This window comes from Aythya fuligula, chromosome 3 (assembly GCF_009819795.1).
Source record: "Aythya fuligula isolate bAytFul2 chromosome 3, bAytFul2.pri, whole genome shotgun sequence".
In the NCBI taxonomy this organism is placed as follows: Eukaryota; Metazoa; Chordata; class Aves; order Anseriformes; family Anatidae; genus Aythya; species Aythya fuligula.
In genome coordinates, this window is record NC_045561.1 from 118,460,589 (window position 1) to 118,486,778 (window position 26,190).

A 26,190-nucleotide genomic window follows, 5' to 3' on the forward strand; every position below is an offset into this window, starting at 1 on the left:
TGTCCTCCCAAACAACCGCTATATGTATTGAGGCCCTGCATCCTGGGATTTAGCTGAACGTCATTCATTGATGGGAAGTAGACAGGAATTTATTCTCTCTCTCCCTGTGCTTCCGCACAGCCTTCACTTGTGTTTATTTTTTTCTGTTTGTTTTGTTCTTTCCTTCTTTTCCTTTTTTTCCCCATTAATTAAATTAGATTAAATTTAATTTAATTTAATTAGATTCAATTAGATTAAATTAAACTAATTTAAATTCACCTATCTCGGTCCATGAGATTTTGGGGTTTTGTTTTCTTTTAAGCATACTTACTTTTCCACACCTACTTCAAAGGAGGGGGAGTGAGAGCACGTTGTGGTGGAGTTCAGCTGCCCAGCAAAGTAAAACCACCATACCCCCCTGGCTGGGGCTTGGGATGCAGATGCCCCAGCAGCCTGGCTCAGCCCCAGCACAACCAGCAGCTGCCAAATTTCACTTTCAGGTGCTGTATCATCTAATGGCCTGACTTCCAAGAAAGAAGAAAGCCTCTCCCTGCTGTGTAAACAGGAAGCTTCAACCACTGCAGAGGCCTGGGGCTCTGTAAGGGGTGGGGTAAGAGCTGGACTTTGGCAGTGCAAGAGCTGGGCTGAGGCGGTGCAGAAGCTGCAGAGCACCAGGGAGGACAGGTAGGTCCCCGCTGACTTGCGCTGGGCAGGGCAGGGGCCACACAGGGAGCCCCCTTTTCCCCCGGGCCTCTGGTGCCCAACCACCCTCTGGGTGAAGAACCTTTTCCTGATATCCAGCCTGACCCTCCCCTGTCCCAGCTCCAAGCTGTTCCCTCGGGTCCTATTGCTGGTCACCAGAGAGCAACGCCTGCCCCTCCGCTCCACTTGTGAGGAAGTTGGAGGCCGCCACGAGGTCTCCCCTCAGTCTCCTCCAGGCTGAACAATCCAAGTGACTTCAGCCGCTCCTCATATGTCTTCCCCTCTAGAAATTTTACCATCGTTGTTCCCTTAGTTAGTAGTTTTGCATGACAAGAGTGTAAGGGTATGTGGATGGCGAGAGTGTTGGCTTCATAAATGTTATCCAGTCTCCAGTCACTACTTGATGGGCCAGAGATTGCCTCTCTCCACGCAATCCCATTCTCTACCCCGTGTGGGCGACTGCTGTAAGGATGAGAAGCCAGTGACGGATGAGACCAGTCCTGGCAGCTTATACATGGGTGCTGTTGAAGGCAGCGCCTTGTCCATGGCTATGTGTGCAGCCGTGCCAGCGGTTGCGTGTGTCTGTCTGTCTGTGTCTGCCTATCTCAGGGGTGCCCGAGGATGGGTTCCAGGAGCAGGGCAGAAGAAATCCCTGAGCCAGGAACTATGGGGAGGCCTCTTCTAAGGGGTGGTGGCCTCCTCTAACCTGATGTAACAAAAGTCTCTTTTCCCCTTCCACAGCCATGGAGTCACAGGAGGAGAGAGCAGATGCTGGGGAAAAGGCACAAATTGCTAAGCAATTGCTGGCAGAAGCATTTGAGAAGGAAGGACTTGATGAAGAATACTGGCTCCCCAAACTGTCAGAGATATTGGGTGTTAAGTCAATAAATGCTTTGAAGTATCTGCAATATGAAGACTACATTAAACTGGAGTGTGAAATACGGTCCCCCTGGGAGACCAAGGCACTCCGAAAGCTCTTGGGAATCACAGACAATGAAACAGGTGTTGATGAGCTGCAGAAGCAGCACTTGGAGATGATGAAGCAGAGACAAGAAGCAGCCAAGTTAATCCTACAGGAACTGGAAGAAATGCAGAAGAGCCGCAGCTACAGCAAGGAAATGATAAGACAAAAAGAGACAGGACATGGGATTCCCAGGGAGTTCTGGGCACCACCAGTACTGGCACCACCAATACCATTGCTGGATGAGCTGGTGAGCATCCAGAAGCAACTGGAGCAGCAGGAGAAGTCCATGGGGAAGAGGGAGAACGTCTCTGACGAGGAGGTCCTGAGGTGGGCATCGGGAGGCCTGGCTCTGCAGGGGATTTACCAAACCAAGAGCCTGGAGGATGTGCTGGCAAAGCGAGAGCAACTCATCAGGGTCCCTGATGGCTTCATGCTCACTGGTCCAGTGCAAGGGTCGCTGCTTGAGAGGAAGGAGTTCTCCTCCTCTGCAGCAGAAGCTGCTTTCACCAAGTCCATGGAGCAACTGGGGTTCAGCATCAGCGCTTCTGCCAGTGACAGGTTCTCGGGGCTCAGTGTTGAAAGAGGTGTAGATTCCGGCAAGTCCTCACAGTCAGAGGACTCCTGTCGGTCACGCTCGGAGCAGACGTACGTTTGCACCACCATGTACCAATACATCCCGCTTGCCTCCTACTACTTCCAAAAGGACCAGCTTCACCTCTCAGATGCAGCCCTGCGAGAGCTGCAAGACATCGAACAGCTTCTGAGCATCACCCAGGAGGCAGACAGGTTCCACCTACTGAAGAGCAGGTGCGCCAGCTTCTTCAGCAGGTTTGGGTCCCACGTGAACCAGGGACCCCTCCACTTTGGGGGAATATTCTGGTGGAAAGCATGTGCCGAAGGTTTCAGGGCAGAGCAATGGGATGAGATGAAGCAACAAACATCTGAAGCACTGAACAGCTACGTCAGGGCTAGCTTCAGGGGCTTCAGTACCAAGTGGGGAGTGAAGAGGGATGCTTCAAACTCCAGCTCACAGGCATCATTTCAGGGAAGAGACGGAAGCAGCACCCACACAGCAGTTCAGCTCTATGTGACCAAAACAGGGGGCCCAGCAGAGACGGATTCCCTTCCCGAGTGGAAATGCGGGCTTGTGGCCAATAACACAACCTGGTGTGTGATCGACCGGGGCTTTCAGCTGATCCCAGTGTGGGACATAATCCTGTCCAATCACAGCAGCGATTTTAAATCCTCCCATCAAATGGGCAGCAGCCTCAGGACTGTCTATGAAGCGCTAACAGACCACAGCACCGGTGTGATCTTTGGAGAGGAACTGGCAAGTGCCGTAGAAGAGGCCAGAGCTTTCCTGGAGCAAGTGAAGACCTGGGAGGGGACAGTGGATGAAAAGAAACTGCTCATGTTGCTAGATTTTAAACAGGATCTGAATAACAGAACAAAGAATCACAGTGTCTGGATCAACATATGTCTGTCAGACAAAGCATTGCAGGAGTTCCTGGTGAACACTGTTTCTTTTTGCCAGAAGTCTTCTCCAGAAAACACCATCTACATCAAATCTCTGCTGCAGTGCCTGCTGGATCCTCACATCTATTCTGTAAGGGATTTCCCCAAGACTTCCTTCATTATGCAATGGGTCTTCCAGAAGGAGCACACGCTTCCACAAACTCCCAATATTTCCAGTCCTGAAGATCTCATTAAGACACTGGTGGATGGGAAGGTGTACATCATGGAAGTCACCTACGCACCGGCAACTTCTGCATCTGCCATTCATGAGGCAAAGATCAAAGCCACCTTCACTGTAAGCCTGGCTATTTCTTCCTTGCTCCAGTCTCTGCAGCAAAGGGCACAGGAAGACATAGAACTCTTAGTGCTCTTAGTTACAACCAGCACGGGATACCAAGTAGAAAGCGGCACTTTTCAGTACCTCCTTGGGTGTCCAGAAATTAATTTCATGATAAAGGAAATGCACATGGCACATAACGAGTATCAGAGCCTGAAGGAACAGGATGTTTGCAGAGCTCAGGCCTTCCTGCTGCTGACGGGGCTCACCATAACATTCGAAAACAAGAAGGTGACCCCTGAGCAGAAGAATGATCGCTTAGTTTTCATGAAAGAAAAGATAAGAAACACATGGTCCACAGAGATGAAAGCTCTCCTCAAAGAGCACAGTGCATTCAAAGACTGGGAAATGCTGGAAAGAGATTTACAATCCTTCATCGATGGGCAAGTAGAGGACACATCTGACAACCTGAAGAAAGACAATAGAATCAAAGACGTGAAAGATGCTTTTCAAGGCATGCAGCCTTCCAGTCAGTGCAAACCTAAATCAGACAGCAGCAAATCCAAAGCAAGTCAAGCCGCTGCAAGCCCGGAGTTCCTCAACTTACTTAAGCGCCTCGGGCTGGAAAGGTACTATCCAAGAAAAATGGGCACAGAAGATTTCCACATCATACACCAGACATCTGTACACGACAGCCAGCCCAGCAAGGACAGCGAGCTACCATTTTACTTCCTGCAAAGGCTCCTGACCGTGGATTATCGAGTGAGGTACCTGACTTGCAAGGAGGCGAGTAAGCCGGGAGTTGTTCCCACACCAAACACCTCAGGGGAGGAGCACGAGCCCTGTGATTCCTTTGATGACTTTCTCAGTGACTTGGACAAAGGAGCCCCTGAATCTGCAAACAGGGAGAGTCATGTGCACCCCATGGACCTCCAGATGGCAATTTTTCATTGTGCTGATGATTTCATGAGACAGTACCTTTCATCCAAGCTCGCTTTCTGCCAGTTTGCACTACCCCTCCTGGTACCAAACCCGGACACTTCACAGATAGAGTTCCCTCTCTGGTCCCTCTGCCAGATCAAGAAGAGCTGGAAAGGGACGGTGAAATCAGGAGAGCAGACAAGGAATAGCAGTCACAAAAGCAAACTCATTTATCAGGCAGAGATGCCCATCGTGTCCTTCCTCCGCATCGGCAGCTCTCCTTCCTCTTCCAAGTCTCAGCTCCTGAATGCCCTGCTGAGCATGAAAAAACACGACACTTTTTTCTACCGCCATTGCAAAGGCAGCACCAAAGACTGCTTCCTGATGAAAGGTGTTGTGGAGATCTCCTGGTACCTTCCCCGTGGTAGCGACGACGACAGCTTTAACGGCCCTGTTGCTTTTTGTAACCTGCACGGAGATGCAAGGGATCACGAACCCCAGCTGCAGTTTTTACAGGAGATCTCTGCTGTGAACGTGGTTCTTGTTTCTGAGTTGGATCAGAGCAACGAGAAGAAAGGCAGGAAAATTTTACATGATCTGTGGCAGTCTCAGAGGCCTTTGGTTTGCCTTTTCACTGAGAAAGAGAGCATTGCAGCTGGCCGATCTAGCCAAAACATAAGAAAAGGGATCAAGAACAGAAATGAAGCAGAATTAGTGGGTGAGCTGACAAAAACCATCCGAGACCTAGTGGAAGGGTCGAGCACGCTTGTTAGCCTCAATGCATGCCTGAGCACAGCTCGCGAGCATGGCTTCTTAGTTGATGAAGATGCAGAAGCGTGCGTGACAGCCAAAGAAATGGCAATCAAACTGGTGAATCTGTTGAAGAAAGAGAAGTTGTCTGAGATCAAATCACAGCTACTGCCTCTTCAGGGAAAACTGTGGTACCTGTGGTGTAAAAAGGACAAAGAACACACTCGCTTGCAGGAAAAGGGGAACAAGAGCATAGAGCATCATCGGAGCGAAATTGAATTGGAGAAGTCGGCAATACGAAGAGAGCAACTAGGCAAAGTGTTTCCCCTCAATCAGCTGATGAAAACAGTCCTTGGCTTTCTCCAGTCACAGCCAGACAATACCAAGAAATTCTTTCTGCAGTGGATGAAGATCTTCATGGACGACATCTCCTCTGATCACCTTGATGAGCTGAAGAGAGAGTATCATCGCTTATGGTCTCAAATCCTGGCATTAAAGAAAAACAATGAAAATAACAACCTGAAAACTCAATTGATGAAGAAATTAGATGCCCTTTCTGATGAAATCAATGACTCGTCCATTGGCCTTGAGCATATTTTGAGAGAGGTGGGGCAGATTTATGAGGCACTGGAATCAACAACCTCCAAAGAAAATTGGTATGTCAAACTACCTGAAATTGCTGCCAATCTGATGATTTTAGGGTATCCCATTGAGCTGGTGGATGGTGATGCTTCTTACGTACCATTGCAATGGATTGGAGCCGTCTTTGACAGGTTAATTGAGAAGGTAGGGGACAAGCGAGTATTTGTGCTTTCCGTGCTTGGCATCCAGAGCACAGGGAAGTCAACCCTGCTGAATGCCATGTTTGGTCTCCAGTTTAACGTCAGCGCAGGGGGGTGCACCCGGGGAGCATTTATGCAGCTCATTAAAGTGGACAAGAAGCTCCAACAGGATTTGAACTTTGATTACCTGCTCGTTGTTGACACAGAAGGGCTTCGTGCCATAGAGATGACCAATAAGCAGTCACTTAACCACGACAATGAGCTGGCCACCTTTGTCATTGGCATCGGCAACATGACTCTGATCAACATCTTTGGAGAAAATCCTTCGGAAATGCAAGACGTCCTTCAGATTGCTGTGCAGGCTTTCCTGAGGATGAAGCAAGTTAATATTTCCCCAGGCTGTCTCTTTGTGCACCAAAACGTGGGCGAAATAACCGCAAAGGAACAGAACATGGAAGGACAAAGACGTCTGCAGGAAAAGCTGGATGAAATGACTGTGACCGCGGCCCAGCAGGAATTCTGTGACATCACCTGCTTCAGCGACGTCATCCGCTTTGACGTGAACACCCACATTCATTACTTTGCTCACCTGTGGGAAGGAAACCCACCGATGGCACCGCCCAACCCCACCTACAGCCAGAACGTCCAGGAATTAAAGAGCAAAATTCTCCAAGCTGCCAAGAAGGAATCGCACAGCAGCGTTTTGAGGCTCTCCAGCTTGAAAGTTCGTATCAGTGACCTGTGGAATGCCTTGCTGAATGAAAACTTCATTTTCAGCTTCAAGAATTCAGTGGAGATTGCTGCCTACAAGAACCTGGAAACTGCATTTAGTCAGTGGACCTGGCAGCTGAGAAGTCACATCTTAGACTTGCAAATGAAACTGGAAAACAAGGTGCGGAACGGGGAGTTGGGCAAGGTCACCACGGAACACCTTGAAAAACTGGTGCAAGAGAGAAGTGATGACATCGCCAAGAACATGAAAACATTCTTCAGTGAAGACAAAGACCGTGAAATACTGATCCAGTGGAAATGCAGCACAGAACTGAAGCTGAAAGAACTGAGAGAGTCCCTTCTTGTTGAAACGCAAAGGAAGTGTGAGAAACTTATAGAACTAAAGAAGAGCCAGAGTAAACTGGATGAGAGGAAGTTTGAATTTGAAAATGAGCTCCTGAGAAAGAGCAGAGAGTTGGCCCTGTCTCTAAAAGGCCAGAAATTAAGTGAAAGTGAACTGAGAAACTGCTTCAATTCTATCTGGAAGCAGTGGGTTGCTGAAGTGTCCTCTGCTGCTCCCCCTCAGGAAGAGGTGGACATCGATGTGGACATAGAAAATGTCCTTCTAGATCACTTTAAGGAGCCTAATGTAGTTCAACAAATATTGAATTTATACCAAAATACTATCTTTTCACTTGACATAGAGAAACATGTGTCTAAGAAAAAAGGCTTCCGCATCCTTTGTAAGACTTTGGACGACGCCAATGTGAAAAACATGCACCACATTACAGATAGCATCATAATGCGTGTGAAGGCAAACATTGAGAAGAAGCAAAAGGACAAAATGGATTACAATCAAACTTTTATTCATGAAATACTAAATGAAGTGGAGGAAGGTATGAAGTCTGTTCCTAACACTGCAAATTACAGTTTTAATAAAGTTTACAAAATGGAATTATCACTGTACCTGTGCAGAATGGCAGCAGAAAGGTTTAAAGACATGCATGCAGCATTCAGGAAAGCAAATGATCCAGTCGTCTACCTGGAGAGCAAGAGAGAAGACTTCTTCAAATGTTTCCAGATTTCCTGCCAAGGAGCCTCTTGTATCACAACATTTGCTGATTTCCTGTGCAGCAAGATTGCCCCAGCTCTTCGACACGCCATCTATGAGAAGACAGCTCTTGATATAGCTCGAGACGTGAAGGATAAAATTGCAGATTTCAGAGGCAATAGATCCACTCTGGAAGTTTATATGTTGAAATACCTAGCAGAAGAAGAAAATTTTGAAAAATTCATGTATTATCTTAACGCCCCAGGAGACTTTTTAAATAATTACATTAAGACAAAAGTTGAGACGTACTGTTTAGATAAGAACAGAAGGCTAGAGACGTTTTTAAGAGACTCCCTCTCTCATTACTCTGAAAACATTCAGTCTGCAATTTTTGCATCAACCACGGTTGTCAAAGACAGAAAAGACAGAAAGGATAAAATCTCTCTTTGGCTGGATGAATTCTGCAGAGCACTCGGAGATGTGCTAAACTTGTCCAGGAGCGACCTGAAGGGCATTGAACATCAGGAGATAACAGACATAGAGTTCCTGAATAATGCCATGATAGAAGTACTGTCTCCCGTTATTGATGATCTCAGGAAGGAGTTTGAAGAAGCTCGTATGAGCTCCTTTGAAAGGCAGCCTCACACAATACTGGCTGAGCAGTTTGCAGGGTGCCAGGAGCGGTGTCCATTTTGTGGGGCTGTTTGCACTAACACTATGCCAAACCATGATGGAGACCACCGGGTTGTCTACCATCGTCCACAATTTTTAAGAGGACGCATATTGTATGAAAGGAGACTATTTAAATGGCATAAAACAGACAACTTTAAAATTGATATTTGTTCTAACCTTGTTTCAAGTGACTGCATATTCAGGATTGGTGAAGACACACGGATCCCCTACAAGAAATACCGAGATGCAGGACCTCCATATTCCACTTGGAGCATTCTTCCTGACCCATCCATGGAAGCATACTGGAAATGGTTTGTGTCTTCTTTCAGGACACAGCTAGAACAATACTACAATGGGAAATTTCATGGCAGTGGAGAAATCCCTGCTTCGTGGCACACAGTTACAAAGCAGAATGCACTCGCTGAACTGGAGAAATATTAGGCTAAGATGGTATGAAGGAAAAACTGCAAGTGCTTTGCATTTTAGAAGAACGTAATACGAGGATAACCACAAAATCTTCTTGTAATGATTATGACGTAAACCATGTCAATAAAACTAAATGTAATTGCTGCAACGTTGGGTGAACTAAGGAGTGCTTCTCATGCCGCTGCTCAGCGATTCCCTTGTTTTGTGATAACGTCAAAGTCCTCTCCCTTTCTTGCAATAAATATTTACATCAGCTTTGTCTTAAAGCAAACTAGAAAAATATTCCTGCAGGAAGCAGTCATACCGCCAAGATCAAGACCAAGTGCCAGATGAAGAGCGAAGGCAGCATTAGAAAGGACCAGTTTTATCAGCTGCTATGGGAAAAGAAATGACACTGGCAAAAGAACAGTTTCCCTGCAGCAATACTTGTCACACTTGCACAAAAGGACAGCAGGGTCTGCGAGCAGGTGAACATGTGGGGAACTCAGCTGTTTTGATTTTGGGATTATTGTTTGCATTCATAAACTCAGTACTCAGGTGCTGTTCTCTTTCTGATGCCATTAAAGCAATTAACGCAGCAGCCTATGCAGATTTAGACAGTGATTTTTAACTGTGTGGTTATTAGGTATATGTCCTAGGTTAAGATGTGCCCCCACTTCCATGATCCATTCCTACTCATGAGCCTGGGCCTGGCAAAGTTCCCTCCAGCTCCTAGCCACCCCAACTGCTTTTGCCCAGCACTTCTGTGTTGGGTAAAAGCCCTTTATAACCAATGTAGAGAATTAGACAGCTGTCGTGGTTTAACCCGGCTGGCAGCTAAACACCACGCAGCCGTTCGCTCACCCTCCCCCCTCCCTCTCTGGGATGGGGGAGAGAAATGGAAAGTGAAGCCCGTGAGTTGAGATAAAGACAGTTTAATAAGACAGGAAAATAATAATAATAAAATAATAATAACAATAATAATAATAATGTTACAATGGTGATAATAGGAAAGTAATAATAATATGTACAAACAAGTGATGCACAATGCAATTGCTCACCACCCGCTGACCGATGCCCAGCTTAACCCCGAGCAGTCCGGCCCCCTCCCCCCGGCTAGCCACCCCTAGATATTGTTTAGCATGACGTCAGATGGTATGGAATACCCCTTTGGCTAGTTTGGGTCACCTGTCCTGGGTCTGTCCCCTCCCAGCTCTTACTGCACCCCCAGCCTGCCTGTTGGCAGGACAGAGCAAAAAGCTGAGATGTCCTTGGCTTGGTATAAGCACTGCTCTGCAACAATTAAAACATCGGGGTGTTATCAGCACTCTTCTCATCCTAAGCCAAAACACAGCATTCCACCAGCTACTAGGAAGAAAATTAATTCTGTTCTAACTGAAACCAGGACAACAGCTTTGCAGCTTCCTCAGCAGCTGTCAGCAGTGCGTGAGCTTAGCGTTTGTGCTTTCAAGACAGGCAGGTGGCAACTGAACAAAAAGGGTCTGGAGAACATGGAAGTGGCTCTGCCTGCACCAGTGCAGTGGGAGGGGGTGTTTACTCTGCACTTTTCCTGCAATCCTGCTGCAAACCCAATGACCAGAGTCTCCTGAAGAGCTGTCAAGAGTGGTGATTCATTATAATGCTTTGTAGTCTTTGCTAAGAAACTGTTTGAGTTGGACTGGACTGGTCTGTGCATACTTCATTTCAAGGTGAGCCACAATTATCCTACAATCATAAAATCAGAATGGTTTGGGTTGGAAAGGATTTTGAAGATCATCTAGTTCCAATCCCCCTGCTATGGGCAGGGCCACCTCCCACAAGATCAAGGTTGTTCAAAGCCCCATCCAGCCTGGCCTTGAACATCTCCAGGGATGGGACATCCACAGCATCTCTAGGAAACCTGTGCCAGTGCCTCACTGCTGTCATATTAAAGATTTTCTTCCTAATTTCTAGTCTAAATCTCCCCTCTTTTAGTTTTAAGCCATTACCCCTTGTCCTATTGTTACACATCCTGATAAAGAGTCCCACCCCAGCTTTCCTGTAGAATCCTAGAATCATGAAGGTTGGAAAAGCCCTCCAAGATCATCTGGTCCAACCATCACCCGATCACCAATGTCACCCACCAAACCATGTTCCCAAGCACCACGTCCAACCTCTCCTTGAACACCCCCAGGGACGGGGACTCCACCACCTCCCTGGGCAACCATCCCAATGCCTGACTGCTCTTTCTGAGCAGAAATGTCTCCTCATTTCCAGCCTGAACCTCCCCTGGCACAACTTGGGCCCATTCCCTTCTTATCGATGGGTGTCACATTTGCAAGTCTCCAGTCATCTGCGACATCTCCAGTTGACTAGGCCCGCTGATACATGATGGAAATTGGCTCAGCAATCACATCTGCTAGTTCCCTCAGCACCCTCCGGTGGATCCCATCTGGCCCCATGGACTTGTGACAGTCCAGGTGGAGCGGCAGGTCTCTTACTGTTTCCACCTGAACTGTGGGGGGGTTATTCTGCTCTCCATCCCAGACTTCCAGGTCAGGAGCCTGAGCCCCTGAGGATAACTGGTCTGACTGCTGAAGACAGATGTAAAGAAGGCATTGAGAATCTCAGCCTTTTCCTTATCCTCCGTAGTCATGTTCCAGTAAAAGATGGAGATTCTCCTTGGGCCTGCTCTTATATATATCAATATATATATTTATGTTTAAATTATATTTTACACATTATATACATACATATTTATCATATATATCATTATATAATATCATATTATAACTATATTATAATAATATAATGTAATGTAATGTAATGTAATGTAATGTAATGTAATATAATATAATATAATATAATATAATATAATATAATATAATATAATATAATATAATATAATTATATATATATGTAGTATATAATATTATATATATTTCTCTGCCAGGCAGAGAAATGGGTCAGTAAGAGCTTCCTGCAGTTGCACAAGGACAAGCACAGGGTCCTGGCCCTGGGGTGGAGCAAGCCCAGCACCACCACCTGCTGGGGGCAGCCGGCTGGAAGCAGCCTGGCAGAGAAGGGCCTGGGGTCCTGGTGGGCACCGAGCTGAACAGGAGCCAGCAAAGGGCCCTCGCCACAAAGAGGGCTGCTGCTCTGTTGGGCTGCACTGGGCAAAGTGCTGCTAGCAGGGCAAGGGAGGGGATCCTGCCTCAGCACTGGTGAGGCCCCGTCTGCAGTACTGGGACCAGGTCTGGGCTCCCCAGGATGAGAGAGACCTGGACGTACTGGAAAGAGGCCATGAAGACACTGCATTCCTAATTCATCTAACCGTCCAGCCATCAAATTAATCTCTCTCCAAGACTGTTCTGTCCAAGGCCATTTCCAAAACCATCAACAATCGTCTCAGAGTTTGTGCAGGATGGGAAAAGCCCCCGCGCTGAAGCAGGCCAAGAGCAGCTGCTCCTGGCAGGAGGACCAGGGGTGAACAGGTACTCACAAGCCCCCCCGGTCCTAATTCATCTAATAGTCCAGTACATCTCGCACACCAGAGTAAATCATTAAACAATCATTTTATACGCCCCCCGGGATAATAAGCTGATAAAAAATACAACCAGTATGCATTTGTCAAGACCAAATGCTATCTTGCCAATCTAATTCCCTTCCCTGATGGGTTAATTGGCCTCGAGGATGGGGAGACCAGGCAGAGCCTCATTATGACCAACTCTCAGGGCAGGATGAGGCCTTGGTGATGCAGCTTGGGGAAGGGTCTGCAAACCCCCAATCCCAACCTGCTTCCTAAATGCAAGGCTAGGTGGCAGCCAGCCTGGGGCTCTGGGAACGTGTGTCAGCTGTGCAAGGCTGCTCCAGAAGGGTAAAACCTCTAATTTTGAGGTGGACGTGGTGGGAGCATTGTGGGGGAGGACAGAGCAAAGGCAGCAGTCCCTGGGCAGGACTCTGTACGATTTTACATTTGCATCCCACTAGGCTGGGGTGTGGGCCAGCACAGGCAGGCAGCAGAAAAAACAACAGACCCACAGCTGAAACACAAAATTTATTTTCATTACAGAATCACAGAATAGTCTAGTTTGGAAGAGACCTCCAAGATCACCTAGTCCAAACTCTGACCTAGCACTAACCAGTCCTGCACTAAACCATACCACCAAGCTCTACATCTAAACGTCTTTTCAAGACCTCCAGGGATGGTGACTTAACCACTTCCCTGGGCAGCCCGTTCCAATGCCTAACAACCCTTTTGGTAAAGAAGTTTTCCCTAATATCCAACCTAAACCTCCCCTGGCACAACTTCAGCCCATTCCCTCTCATCCTATCATTGGTGTGTGTATATTTGCTGCCATACTTCTGATGCAGCAACTGTTGATAAAATCACAGAATCCTGGAGCGGTTTGGGCTGGCAGGGCCCTCAGAGCCCCCCCAGTGCCACCCCCTGCAAGGTCTTAACACCCTTTGGTACATGTGTGTGATGTCGGTCTCTGACAGAAGATCTGCAGCTGGTAAGGGGCCTCTCAGCCTCCAGCAGTGTCCTGGGGAGCTGTCCCTGATCGTGGGGTGGCTGCCACCACGCGGCCTGCTGCTGTGCAGGGAAAGGCCCCAAAAGCTCATGCAGCCGTATTTATGGAATAAAGCGGTTGGCTTGTAGTCAGACTACAAAAAATGGGAAAGGCAAGCACAACACTCCTTGCACCCACGACTTCTTTTACTCCCTGATAAATTAGTCTTGGAAGAACCTCCTGCTATTCGCTTGTTAATCACATGATGATGAAATGGCCTCAAGTTGCACCAGGGGACGTCTAGGTCAGATATTAGGGAAAATTTGTTCACTAAAGGGTTGTGAGGCATTGGAAGAGGATGCCCAGGGAAGTGGTTGGGCCACCATCCCTGGAGGTGTTCAAAAGGCGTGTAGAGGTGGCGCTTAGGGACATGGTGTAGTGGTAGACTGCTCAGTGCTAGGTTAACAGATGGACGTGGTGGTCTTGGAGGTCTGTGCCAACCTAAGTGATTCCATGGTCCTGTGAACTGGTTTCCAGGCTGACGAACATCAAAGCACACCACACAACCTGATTCAGGGGGGTTCAAAAGAACAGGCAGGAATCAAGGAAGTTCGTGGCCTGGTCAGGGCCTAGGCCTTTCTTTCTTGGGAGCCCAAGCCAAGCTGCTGTGGGCTAGGTCAAGGAGTTGAGTGCATCCATCGCAGTTAACCGTAGGTATTCTTGTTAGTGGTGGTTGGCAGTAATCTTTAATCAGGTAGAGAAGCTTAGGGAATAAAGCCTCGGTGTCCTCGTGTATCATGGACTCCTGTGAACCCCCAGCTGCAATTTCCTGGAACCCAAGGGTGACACAGGACAGGTGTTGGGTGGCAGTGCCTGCAGGGTGATAGGGGACATCCCTTGGCACAGATGTCCCTCCAGACATCTTCCAGTGCTTGTTTTACCACCTCTACCAGGGTGCACTTCCCCAGTTTGGTGCCACTCAGCCCTAGTTTGGACCTGTTTGCCCTTTGGAGGATGCAGGCCTGAGCAGCTCCAAGGGGCAGGAGAAGGACAGCAGCTCAGCTCTGTGCTGATGTCCCAGGATCCCAGGACAGGAACAGCCGGACAGACTGCCACAATGCCCAGGACATCCCAAATCAACAGCCCCAGGAGGTCATACAGCAGCCAAGAAGAGGAAGCATTGAGTGAGCATCCTCTTGTGCATCCCTCTGGAGCCCATGGTGCTGCAGGAGGTTACCAGCGTGAAGGCAGGGGAGGCAAAGGAAGGGATGGGCAGCAGCTGGGGCACACCAGGAGATGTGCTGAAGAAATCCAGATTCTGAAGGAGCAGGGGCAACAGGACAGGGGACACACAGAGAGTGTCATCTGCCTGGATGTCCAGAACAGCACCAACAGGATCCCTCACCACAATGGCTTAGAAAGGTAAGGCTGGGATAAGAGAGAGGGTCCTAACATGGAAAAGCAGTTACTGAAAAGGGAGAAAGAACAAATGGTGAATTGTCACTGTGGAGGGAAGCCTCCGGGGAACACCCCCTGAACGCTCAAGAGAAGATGGGAGCTGTGGTGGTGGCACTGACTGGTAGTAAGGGGCTGCAAACACCGCGCACGGCTGTCACAGGATGGAAGGAGACCGGCTGCTGAAAGGGCAGACTGCTCTGCAAAGTGATGCACACCCAAAAAGCAGGCTCAGCCTCATGCCTCCAGGGATGAATATGACACCAGCTACTGCTCCCCAGGCGAGACCTTGGGGTTGTAAGAAGCAGGTCCACAATGGCAAAGATGTTCGAGCCAGGGAGCTGGGAAGAAACGTGTCTGTGGGGCAGGGGAAAATGTGCACGTGGCAAGGGTTTGCTGGGCCAGGAGCACGCTTGCTGGAAGCATCCTGCTTTGTGAAGCCTGGAGCAGACGGAGCTTTCTCCCACCTGAGTGTGGGAGCAGAAAGGAGCCACCAGCACAAGGAGCTCCTGCCCCTGCAGCACCCCCACCACCAGCAGGAGCACTGATTCCCACGCTGGGCATTCACATCTTCAACACGTGCTGCTATATTGGCTGTGTCCTCTGCTGGGGTCTGCTGCCCTCAGACTTTGTTTATGCAACTTCTATTATGTTATTTCTATGCCAAAACCCGCTGGGCCCCAGCACGATTGCTTACTCCTTGGGATCAGACATGTGGGTTTCATCCGGACTGCAGCCCACGGCTCCTTCAGAACAGCAAGCAATAAAACACACACCACACTTTGCTCCATTGCTGAGGGCATCCAGATGCTTTTTAAAGCCATAATTTCACCTGTCTTGTCTGTCTTTCTTTCTTTCTTTCTTTCTTTCTTTCTTTCTTTCTTTCTTTCTTTCTTTCTTTCTTTCTTCCTTTCTTTCTCTCTTTCTCTCTTTCTCTCTTTCTCTCTTTCTCTCTTTCTCTCTTTCTTTCTTTCTTTCTTTCTTTCTTTCTTTTCCCCCCCTTTTTTTTAAGTGTATTAAAAGAGCCTCAATTAGATGACAAAACTGCAGGATATGCCAGTGGGCAGGGTTCGGTCTTGATGCTCCCCCAGCTCTCTCCTGTGGCTTTGCAGCCCCATACCCAAAATCTGGCCCTGGTGCTGCAGAGGTCACCTAGCACTGCAGGAAACAAACATGCACACATCGCTGTGAGTTTTGTCTTAAAAAGCCATCATCCTTCCAGCTCCCAAGGAAAACAGGAATAGGAAAAAAAAAAAAAAAAAAAAAGAGATGAACAGAACGGGAGGGAAAGGAAAACCACTACAAGCTGCAGCTCAGCTGCCTCAAATTGAAACTGGGGCCCTTAATCCACAAAGAAACATCTATACGCAAATCCCCCTGCTGCTATTTTTGCCTTCCTAAAACTAGTGTTAGCCCTAGAGTTGGCAGAGTCATTAGTCATTAAATAAGCAACCGGCTGCTGTGGCCACAGGGGTGTTTCAAGCAGCCTTCTGGCAGGGTGCTGCAGACCAGCAGGGACACGGTGGAGTGGCAGTGAATGGGGACGGGGATTGGGACACCCTTGGGCACCCATGCTCCAGCACAGCCTCCGTTACCATTGCCAGGCTGCTGATCACAAGTCAAAGTGGTGAGCAGGTGAATTTGTTCCCCAGTAGTATTTCTGGAGCAGAAGAGAAAAATATCAGTCTTATAAATAAACCCAATAAATGCTCCGAGTTGTACAAAGACATCAAAGGTGCTCCCAACAAGAAACTCACACCGAGAGCCCCCAGCTCCCCAGTGCCCTGAAGCTCCTGGAGTTTCCAGGGCTCAGGCAACCCCATGGATGCTCAGAAAAATCCAGGGGTGCTCAGGCAGCCCCAGGGATGTGTGGGCAATCGTAGGTTAGGGTGAAGCTCAGGCAGTCGTAGAGAGGCTCCAGAATCCTCCAGATGATGCTTGGACACAGGCTGCTTAGTGATGCTCAGGCAAATGCAGTGATGCTCAGGCAGCCTCGGGGATGCTCAGGAGCTCTGAGTGTTTGGGCAGCCGGAGAGAAGTGGGCACAGGCACGAGGGGAGCGCCCTGCTGCGGTACCATGCATGCAGACAGCACAGCTGGTGTTGCCTCTGCACGTCCTCCCAGGCTGTGCTCTCCAGCAGTTTCTGCGTTCTCCACCCTCCCACGGTGACCAAATCCACATTGCAGGGCAGCAGGGCTGTCCCCAGGCCAGGCAGACCCTCGGGGACATGCGGCCACCCTGCAGCTGCAGCAGTGCCCTGGTCGCTCCCATTGCTGCGAAAAGGAGCTGCCAGAGCTCCAAAACTGCAACTGCTGAGTTTGGGGCTTCTCCTGGGGGGGAGACAGCCCCAAAGGGAGCCTGGTGCTGCCCCCTGGTGAGATTTGGGATTAGGAGAGGTGAGGTTTGGGATTAGGGGAGGTGAGGTTTGGGATTAGGGGAGGTGAGATTTGGGATTTGGGGAGCCATGCCAGCAGGGACTACAGGAATAAAAGTACAAACGGGTGCAAAACCAGATGGCACAGCATGAAACAAGCTGTGGTCCACGCAGGGGAGCAGCAGGACCTGGCCCCAGCCAGTGCTCCACTGCCCTATAAACTCGGGGTCCCCAGCCCCCTGCAAGCCCCAGCCCCCTGCAAGCCCCGGCCCCCTACAAGCCCCAGACCCTGCTCCTTGCAGAACAGAATGGGCAAATTGGGAGCAAGCCCCCATCACCCAGTAACTCCCCTGTCACCCACCACGCTGGCACCCTCAGGCTGCCCTGGCTGTGCCCCAGACCCTCAGGGGATCCGAGCACACGAGGGGTGCCAGGACCCCATATGCAGCCGGGCTGCCGTGCGTGGGTACAACAGGCTCCCAGCAAGGAGTGGGAAGCCTTCTACCTCGTGCCCACAGCCAAGGCTGCCTCTCCTCGCTGTCTGGGAGGCAGCAGGTCCCTCAAGCACAGCCACTCCAGTGGTTTCACGGCTCCAGCCACGTTTATTGAGGCCCTCAGCCCTGCCCTGCTGCTCTGCACACCCTGCCAGCCCCGGGGTCGGAGGCAGAGGATGCCCCGGCACCTCCTTCGTGGGCTCCCCAATCGATGCGCTGCTCCTGGGCACAGCCAAGGAAGGTGTCACACCTCCGTGTCCCCTCTCTGTATCCCTCACACCCTGGGCTTGCAGCAGGATCTGGTGGCTGAGTTATTGCCACAGGGCTCCCCACACCCTGCAGGGCGCAGTGGCACCTTGTGGGACCCGGTGTCACCCAGCAGCGGGTGGCTCAGGGGGCGAGGGGCGAGGGCAGGCTCCTTCTCCTCGCACAGCCCTGCCTCTCCAGCCAGGTTTGGGTTTTTCTGGGGGACACGGTGGCCTCGGGACTCCTTCCAACACCGCTTCCATGTCTTGTGCTTAATTCCAGCCGCCGCTTTGTCATCCCATGGCATCGCCTCCCTGCTCGCAAGCTCCTGTCCGCGTCACTCTGAGGACAGAGGTGACCACAGTCCATCTGGAGGCACCCCCGGCGTCCTCACGGCCGGTGCCCCCCGTGGATGCGCTAAGGGGGATGCTCACCCCCGGCGATGCTCAGCAGCTCCTCCAGCTCCTGCTGCAGCCGCAGCCCCAGCAGCTCCCGCAGCAGCTCCCGGCGCCGGCTGCGGGGGGCGACCCCCATGCGCCGCAGGGTCCCCTCGGTCATTCGCAGCAGGGCCCGGCCGCTGACCCCGTGCTCGGCCGCCAGCTGCACCAGGTCCCCGTCCCCGCACCGCGCATCCAGCCAGGCGCACACCTCCGGCACCGACCACTGTGCTGGGGGCCCCTCCGAGACCTGCACCGGGAAGAGAGGGGTGAGCTGGGGTGCCCCCTCGCACCCCCAGCCCGTCCCTCCAGCCCCGTGGGGGATACGGGGTCAGGCTGGCTGCTCCATGCCCAAATTCCACCCCTCCCCGAAATGGGACCCTTCTGCCATCCCCGTGCCCATGCTGGTGCCGGTGCTCACATCCCTGTGGGGTCTCCCGTTCGCCCCCAGGGACACTCCAGCCCCCAGCCCCCAGCCCCCATCCCCTGCCCTCACTCACCTCGGCCAGCGAACATCCCTCCGACAGAGCCTCAGCACCATCCTGCACCTCGGCACCATCCTGCGCCTCGGTGTCCATGTGGGGGTCCGGCAGGGCGTGGGGACAGCTGGGGCTCCCTACAGAGGGGGCTGCAAAAGCTGGGGTGAGCACAGCCCCCTGCACCCCTATTCCACACCATCCCCTGGGGTGTGGTGGCTGCCCTCCGCCAGTGCAGCCCCCTCCTGCCCACCCAATTCCCGTCCCCCCAGTTGGAACTGGGACAAGGCCCCAGCACCCATCCTGCCGCATGGGCGCACGGAGCCGGGCACACCCGGGAAGCGAGACCAGCCCCAGCTCCCCACCACCTCCGCAAGCCCCGGGGGGCTCCGGCATGCCCTGGCACCCCCAAGCCAGCCCGGACCCCTTCCCCAGCCCAACGTCCTCCTCCCCACCACCCTGCAGCTCACAGCTCTGCCCTGGGTCGAGCAGGAACCCACCGCACGGGAAGCAGGAGAGCAAAAGGAACCTTTGCCCGGGCGCTCCCTCTGCAGGCACCCCAACAGCACCCAGGGCTGCCAGGGGCGCGGCGGCTGCTCTGCGAGCTCCAATCGTGCTCCCCCTTCCTCTTTGCCCTACCCCAGCCCTGGCCTCACCCTCCCCACACAGCTCCAGGGGTTGGCGAGACCCCGGCCAGAGCCAGACACGAGGTTTTCCAGGGGTTGGAGGAGGGCAGAGCGGGGCAGCATCCTTACCACAACCAGGTGCAGGAGCTCTGCAAAGGCTCCCCCCTCTCCCGTCCCCGTTAGGTGCAGAAGGGGCCCATCGCAGCCCGTCCCACGGGGTAAAAGCCCCCACGCAGATCGACGCGGGGCGCACCGCAGCAGCCTCACCTCCAGCGCGAGCGCCAGAATAGGGCGAGCCCCGAGGATGAGTCACATCCCGAAGGGCTGCAGCCCTGCCCCTACCTGCAACAGCCCCCGCTGCCCGTGCCCCCCTTCCACACAGCCCCGGGGGGGTCCTGGGGCCAGCTCAGTGCCCACGCAGGCAGCTCCAGGCTTCGTAGCAAAGCGAGCACCCAGACATCGCTGTCGGGTGGCAAAATATCTTTAAAGGCTGCTGAACCCAACACATCCCGCAAAGTAGGAGTGCACCAAGCTATTAAGCAACTTCCAGGGGTGGGGAGAAAAAAGAAAAAAAAAAAAAAAAAAAAGTCTTGTGCATCCAGGTAGACGCAGAGCTGGCAGGACGTTGACGGAGCCCTGGGAACGTGCTCCTACGTGTGTGGGAACGCCAGGGAGTGCAGTGGTGCCGCTTCACACCGTCCTACCCCAGTGGGCTGGGAGGCACAGAAAGGAGGGTGGGGATCAGTGCCTGGTCTCCACAGCACCTCTCCCCATCCCCAGACCCCAAAGGGACCTCTGCCCCTTGAAGCTCTTGGTGATGTGGATGCCCCCAGCTACCCAAATGTGGGCAGAGGGATGGATTTTCAGCCACTCTGGCTGCCCAGCATGCTCCGACCGCTGGGACACCAGGTCCACGAAGCACAGAAGGTGCTTACAGAAAACTAAAGCACTGCCCCTGCTCCTCAGGTTCCCTCCCACCCGCAGGCACCTCAGCACAGAGCAGCAGCATTGCACAAGATTTCCAGCCAGCACCAAGCAGGCAGCACCCGCCGTCCCACCCAGCTCTTATCTCAGCTTTGCCTCCACAATTGCAGGGCTGCTCAGCAGCAGGTGGCTTGCAAAGGCAAGGTTCCTTCCGTACAAGGGAGCCGAAGATTTTTGCAGGGTGTTTTGGAAGATTTCTGTAGTGCCTGGCATAGCCCAAGCCACCCTCATCGTAATAAAAACATGAAAAGGTAAAGGAGGAAAAAAACTCAGAACATTAACCAAAAGGGCAGGAACAACAATCTCATGTTCCCAAAATCCTGGGAGAACGAGTCTGCAGAACCGATGTTTGTCACCAGCTTGTTTCTGCCCAAAGTGTTTTTAAAATTCAGAAACATGGACAGGATAACACCAGACACCAAAAATGTGGAATTAAGGTGCCACAGAGAAGCAAGGGAGAGGGGGGAAAAAAAAAAAAAACAAACACCAGCCAAACTTTTTTTTCTCTCCTGGTTTATTGTGGCAAACATCAGCGACACTCAATTCTGAGGCAATTTGCTAGTTCCATGCTGTTCAGACATCGTGCAATCTTCCCCCTTTGAACCAGGTCAGCCACTTGAGTTTAAACCTGCTTCTGAAGTTGTTACTCCCTACAACGGCACGTTACCCCACATCTCAGCCTGCCAACATTCAGCACTTTGTGGATCTCCTCACCTCTGAGCTTCATTCTTTGTGCAGCACTTGGGAATCATTCTTTTTTTCTTTTCCAGGGAAAAAGAAAATAATAAATCTTGCTTCCTGAAGAATTACAGTAGAAATCAGACTGGTTACAAGGACCTCGGAGACACTAAGAGCCACATTAACTTTTATTTTCCTCGACCTGGAATACGTCTTAGAGTGCGTTTATTAGCTGAAAATTACCAGCAGTGTAGCTAAAAGGTATTTACAAAGGCCACCAAAAATCCTTCCCAAGAAGGATTGTTTGTATCATTTTATTAGTGCATTGAAATGGCATTGCCAGGCACAGAATACTCGTTGATGAATACTCGTTCAGCAGTCACTTGTCCCATTACTGAGGGTAGAGCTCCACTAGCATCGCGTGCCCCTAGAAATGGAGAGAAAAAGAGAACAGGCACAGAAAGGACTGGGTATTACAGGCAGCAGTCAACAGGAGATGCCCACCTCCCGCCCATACTAAAATAAAGGTGAGGTGGGAGCCCAGAGCTGATTCACGATCAGATTTGCTCTGGCAGCTCCGTGCCAGCACAGGGCAGCTCCAGGTGCCGAGGCAGACCAGCACACCACGCTGCTCCCAAGGCAGCCCCTAAAGCACTCAGCGAGGGGCGAGCCAGGGCCAGGCCCTCGGGTTACCCACAGAACTACCCCCAGGCAGCACAACGCTCAACCAGGGCTCCTATCCCCAGCCTGATGGAAATCAGGAACATTCCATCTCCCACCCATTTTTCTTGTAGTGTGGGTAGTTAGGGTCTGGCGGCCAGAAGATGTCGCGCTGTACGGAAAGGTGGAGCCCCTCCCCTGATGGACAGTAGCGCGTGGTCTGTGATGTAAGTAAGCGGAAGTGACGTTGTGGGCCTCGGCTATATAACACCGTGTAACTCGGCAATAAACACCATTTGCCATCCACCACATTGGTGTCTGTGAGCCGAAGGACCGAGCGGCCTGGGGTTGGTCGCCGTGCCGTTCCTGAACCAGGTCGCCACTGCCCCTGAAGGCAACAAGTGGTGCTGAAACCCGGGAAAACTCCTGGATTCGGGTGAATGACAGCCGGAGCGGCAGGACCAGCCCAGCGGGGAGGACGCTTTTGGCCCAACAAGGAAGATGGAAACCCTTGTGAAGGTCGTGTCAAAATTACACAAGCAATGGGGTGAGTTAGCTGAGGAAGCCAGGGGCGCCACTGGGGATCCAGGGTCTGATGAAATCTGGGCGAGACCACCGCCATATACGCCCCAAGATGGCGCCGAACTAGAAGACGAAGGGTGGGGTGAAGATGCCTCTGGCGGGAGCGGGGAGGAAGTGCTAGATTTAACTAACACGTGCAAATGGTGGAGGAGAACGAGAAAGAGAAGGGTTGTGGGGGCGACCGGGAAGGAGGTAGAAAAGCGAGCGAGGGGCAGAGAGCCAATCAGAACGTCCATCCGAAAAAATGCTCTTGTGGGCAAACACCTCGCCGAGAAGAAGGTGGGGTGAGCCACGAGGGAGTGAACGGCCTGCCCGCAAGGGTGGTGGGCTCAATGGAAGGGTACTGGAACTCAGAGGTGACTAGTCAGTAGAGTTCCAACTCCGGATCAGATACTGATTCAAATTCGGAGGAGGAGGAGGAAATGGGGACAGATAGAGTCAAAAGCAAAAATATCCCCATCCAAAATAAAGCAGAACCGTGAGGGGGAGAAATTCCTCTCATGGTTTGGAGGAAAATTAAGATTGTGTGCGCCGGCTGGGCCCCATTGGCCACACTAGCGTTCCTGGTCCAGGTGACGGACGGGGGACAGAGCATCCACTCGCCAATAAACCCTAAGAACGTACAAGCGATTGTTAAAGCCATCGCGGATAAAGGGCTTAATTCTGCAATGGTCTCCACCCTCATAGATGGTGTTTTCGGGGGAGACGATATGCTCCTGTTTGATATAAAACAAACTTGCAGACTGATCTTTGACGGGGCAGGGATGATCGTTTTTAAACAAGAATGGGAGGACAACTGTACGAGACAACTGGCCCAAGTAACTGGGGTGGATCACCCACTATATGGCTCTAGCCTGCAGCGGCTAATGGGTACGGACCCAACAATGATCACCCCCAGGTGCAAGCCCAGGGCCTGCAGGCCCATGAAGTTATGGCAACTACTCCTGCGGCCAGAGAAGCTATTCGTACAGCCTCTAGAGTTATTGCCAAACCATTGCCATGGTCAACAATAAAACAAAGTGAAAGCGAGAGCTTTTCGCAATTTATAGATCGTCTCCAGGCAGCGGTCGACTCTTTGTCACTGCCCGTGGAGGCAAAAGGCCCAGTCGTAGCAGAATGCCTATGCCAGCAGTGTAATTCGGCAACCAAAGAAATCTTGCAATCACTGCCGGCGGGGTCTAGCATCGCGGACATGATTAAACATGTCACGAAAGAAGAGCACCTAACCTTGATCCAGGTAGCTGTTCGCACCGCAATAGCTAACATGATGGCATGTTTTAAATGTGGCCAGGCAGGCCACATCACGGCAAATTGCCCTCAGTTGGGGGGTCCGCCAACAGCGCTCCCCCCATGCCAAAACCGACCCAGAAGACTGTGTTGGGCCTGTGGAAAGAAAGGGCACTTCGCCAAGGAATGCAGATCTAAAACCCAGGGAAATGGGAGGGGGAGAGGGCAATTGGGCCGCGCACAGCCCTCTCCCACTTGGGACACGAGGTGGTCCAACTATGCCAACCCCAGATGGGGTGCGGTGCCCCCGAACCCACTGCCCCCTCAAGAGGCGACCAATTTTATGGCTCAACCGACAGTCCAGCCAAACCTGTCTTTATCTCAGGGACAGCAAGGACCACCCTCTGGGGGCAAGACCCCAGGGTGGCCCTGGCAGTAAAGTGTGATAACCCGCCAGTGGTGTGGGGGATCTGTTCCCTTTATGATACCTTAAATGACACCACCGTTAGTGTCTCCTTTTTGATTGTCACTGGAGCAGACATTACAGTTATCCCTGAGACGAGCTGGCCTCCGAGTTGGAAATTGGAAGATGTCCCCATGGTGGGTGGAGTTGGGGGATTAACCCAAGCTTGGAAGAGCACTCAATTGGTTGTAATCACGCTCCACACTAAAAAGGGACCGGAGAAAACCATTACTCTCTTCCCATATGTCATGTCAGGAGTCCCTCCCCTGTTGGGAAGGGACGCTTTAGCCCTATTAAAAGCCAGGGTGACAAATTTACCATAAGGGCCACTGCCACATACCCACTTCCACCGATTAGACTGATGTGGAAATCGTCCGACCCAGTGTGGGTCGAGTAATGACCCCTGTCGAGGCCTCGAATGGGTGCTCTTCTTGAGCTAGTCGACCGCGAACTACAACGAGGTCATATAGAGCCTTCTACTAGCCCATGGAACACTCCAGTTTTTGTAATACCCAAGAGAACCAGTGAAGGATTTCGCCTCCTCCATGACCTGCGTGAAGTAAACAAGATAATTCAACCAATGGGTCCTGTCCAAACATTGTTGCCTATGAACTCTATGATACCAGAAGGGCAACCTTGTGCCGTCCTTGATATTAAGGACTGTTTTTTCTCGATACCTCTACATGAAGAAGACAAGGAGTGGTTTGCTTTCTCTGTCGTGTTTCCAAACAGCCAACGCCCCAACTTACACTTCCAGTGGAAAGTGCTGCCTCAAGGAATGATCAACTCGCCTACTATCTGCCAGATCACGGTGGATCGGGCGCTGGTGCCAGTTCGGTGCAGTGACCCAACAGCGACTATCATCCAATACATGGATGATATCCTGATTGCTGCGCCGTCAGGAAGTCAAGTGGACCACCTAGTGTCAACAGTCTCAGAAACTCTAAAAACAAACGGGTTTGAAATCGCGAGCGCGAAAATTAAAAAAGGACCATGTGTAAGTTTTTTGGGAGTGGGGATCACAAGTTCTTACATAATCCCCCCCCCCAGATAAAAATCCTTCGGGACATCAAAACGCTCCACGATATGCAACAATTAGTGGGATCCTTTCAATGGCTCTGCAATATTGTCCTGATTCCTCCCGAAACCATGGCTCCCCTGTATGATCTTTTAAAAGGAAAAAAAACATGGGAGCAAAAGACTCTGACAACAGAAGCAATGAACTCTCTCGATTTTATCGAGCGAAAAGTATCATCAAGCACGCTTGCCAGATGGAACCCGAATGAACCACTTAATCTGTATGTATACTTCATGGAAAGGGGGGGAGTAGGGGCACTAGCCCAGGGCCCCCCTCAAAAAGTTCAACCAATACAGTGGATAGTCCTAGGAAAACCGTCACGCACATTCTCTCCAGGAGTCGAGTGCCTTGGTAACCTCATCATGAAAGGCCGAAAACTCGCCCTAAGACACCTAGGTATCGAACCCGCCACGATATATCTACCCTTTTGTAAACAGCTGCTACCTCAATCAGTAGTGATGTCAGAATCTCTAGCCATAGCCCTTGCCGGATTTTGCAGAGAAGTTCAATACACTATTAAGCCCCCTTGGGCTCAAATGCTGAAAATTGTCAACATCAACCTCCAACGGAAGATCATGGACAGGCCCCAATGGGGACACAGATGCATCCTCAGCAACCTCAACCGCGGCAGCAGTATGGCAATTAGGAGGAGAATGACACAGCATTAAAATGAACGATCGTGCGCTTTCAGTATAGCAATTAGAAGCGACGGCTGTAGTACCAGCCTGTGGACTGTTCCCAATGGAACACCTCAACATCGTGACTGATTCAATGTTCGTAGCCAAACTTTGCTTGGCCATGTCGGGGCCCGGCGTGTCAACATCCACGGTCGCTCTAATGCTAGAAGAAGCACTTTTCTCCCGAAAAGGCACCATATCGGTCACCCACGTCAACAGCCACAACACAATCAAAGGGTTTTACCAAATCAGTAACGACAAAGCAGATGCCGCTGCAAAAGGATTATGGACACTAAAAGATGCCCGCCAGCTACATGAGTCCCTCCACACTGGAGCTAAAGCGCTAGCTAAGAGATGTGGGATTTCAACCACCGACGCGAAACATATAGTAGCTATGTGTCCCCACTGTCAAAAAGCACCACTATGGTCCAGTGGAGTCAATCCCAGAGGTCTCAAAGCCTCTGAGGTGTGGCAGACAGATTTTACGCTCTGTCAGTCACTGAGACCTTG

At 51.2% G+C, this 26,190-nt stretch overlaps 1 protein-coding gene across 1 annotated transcript; it reads left to right on the top strand.

Moving 5' to 3' along the window:
* The first annotated feature begins 1,424 nt into the window (after positions 1-1,424).
* LOC116487538 (interferon-induced very large GTPase 1-like) lies at positions 1,425-8,765 on the top strand. Its single transcript, XM_032184535.1, has one exon. It carries the CDS (start codon positions 1,425-1,427, stop codon positions 8,763-8,765), a length of 7,341 nt encoding a protein of 2,446 aa, XP_032040426.1.
* The last annotated feature ends 17,425 nt before the right edge of the window (positions 8,766-26,190 follow it).

Bases quoted from the DNA above. Each gene is read 5' to 3' on its own strand.
- LOC116487538 (XM_032184535.1), top strand. From the start codon at position 1,425: ATGGAGTCACAGGAGGAGAGAGCAGATGCTGGGGAAAAGGCACAAATT.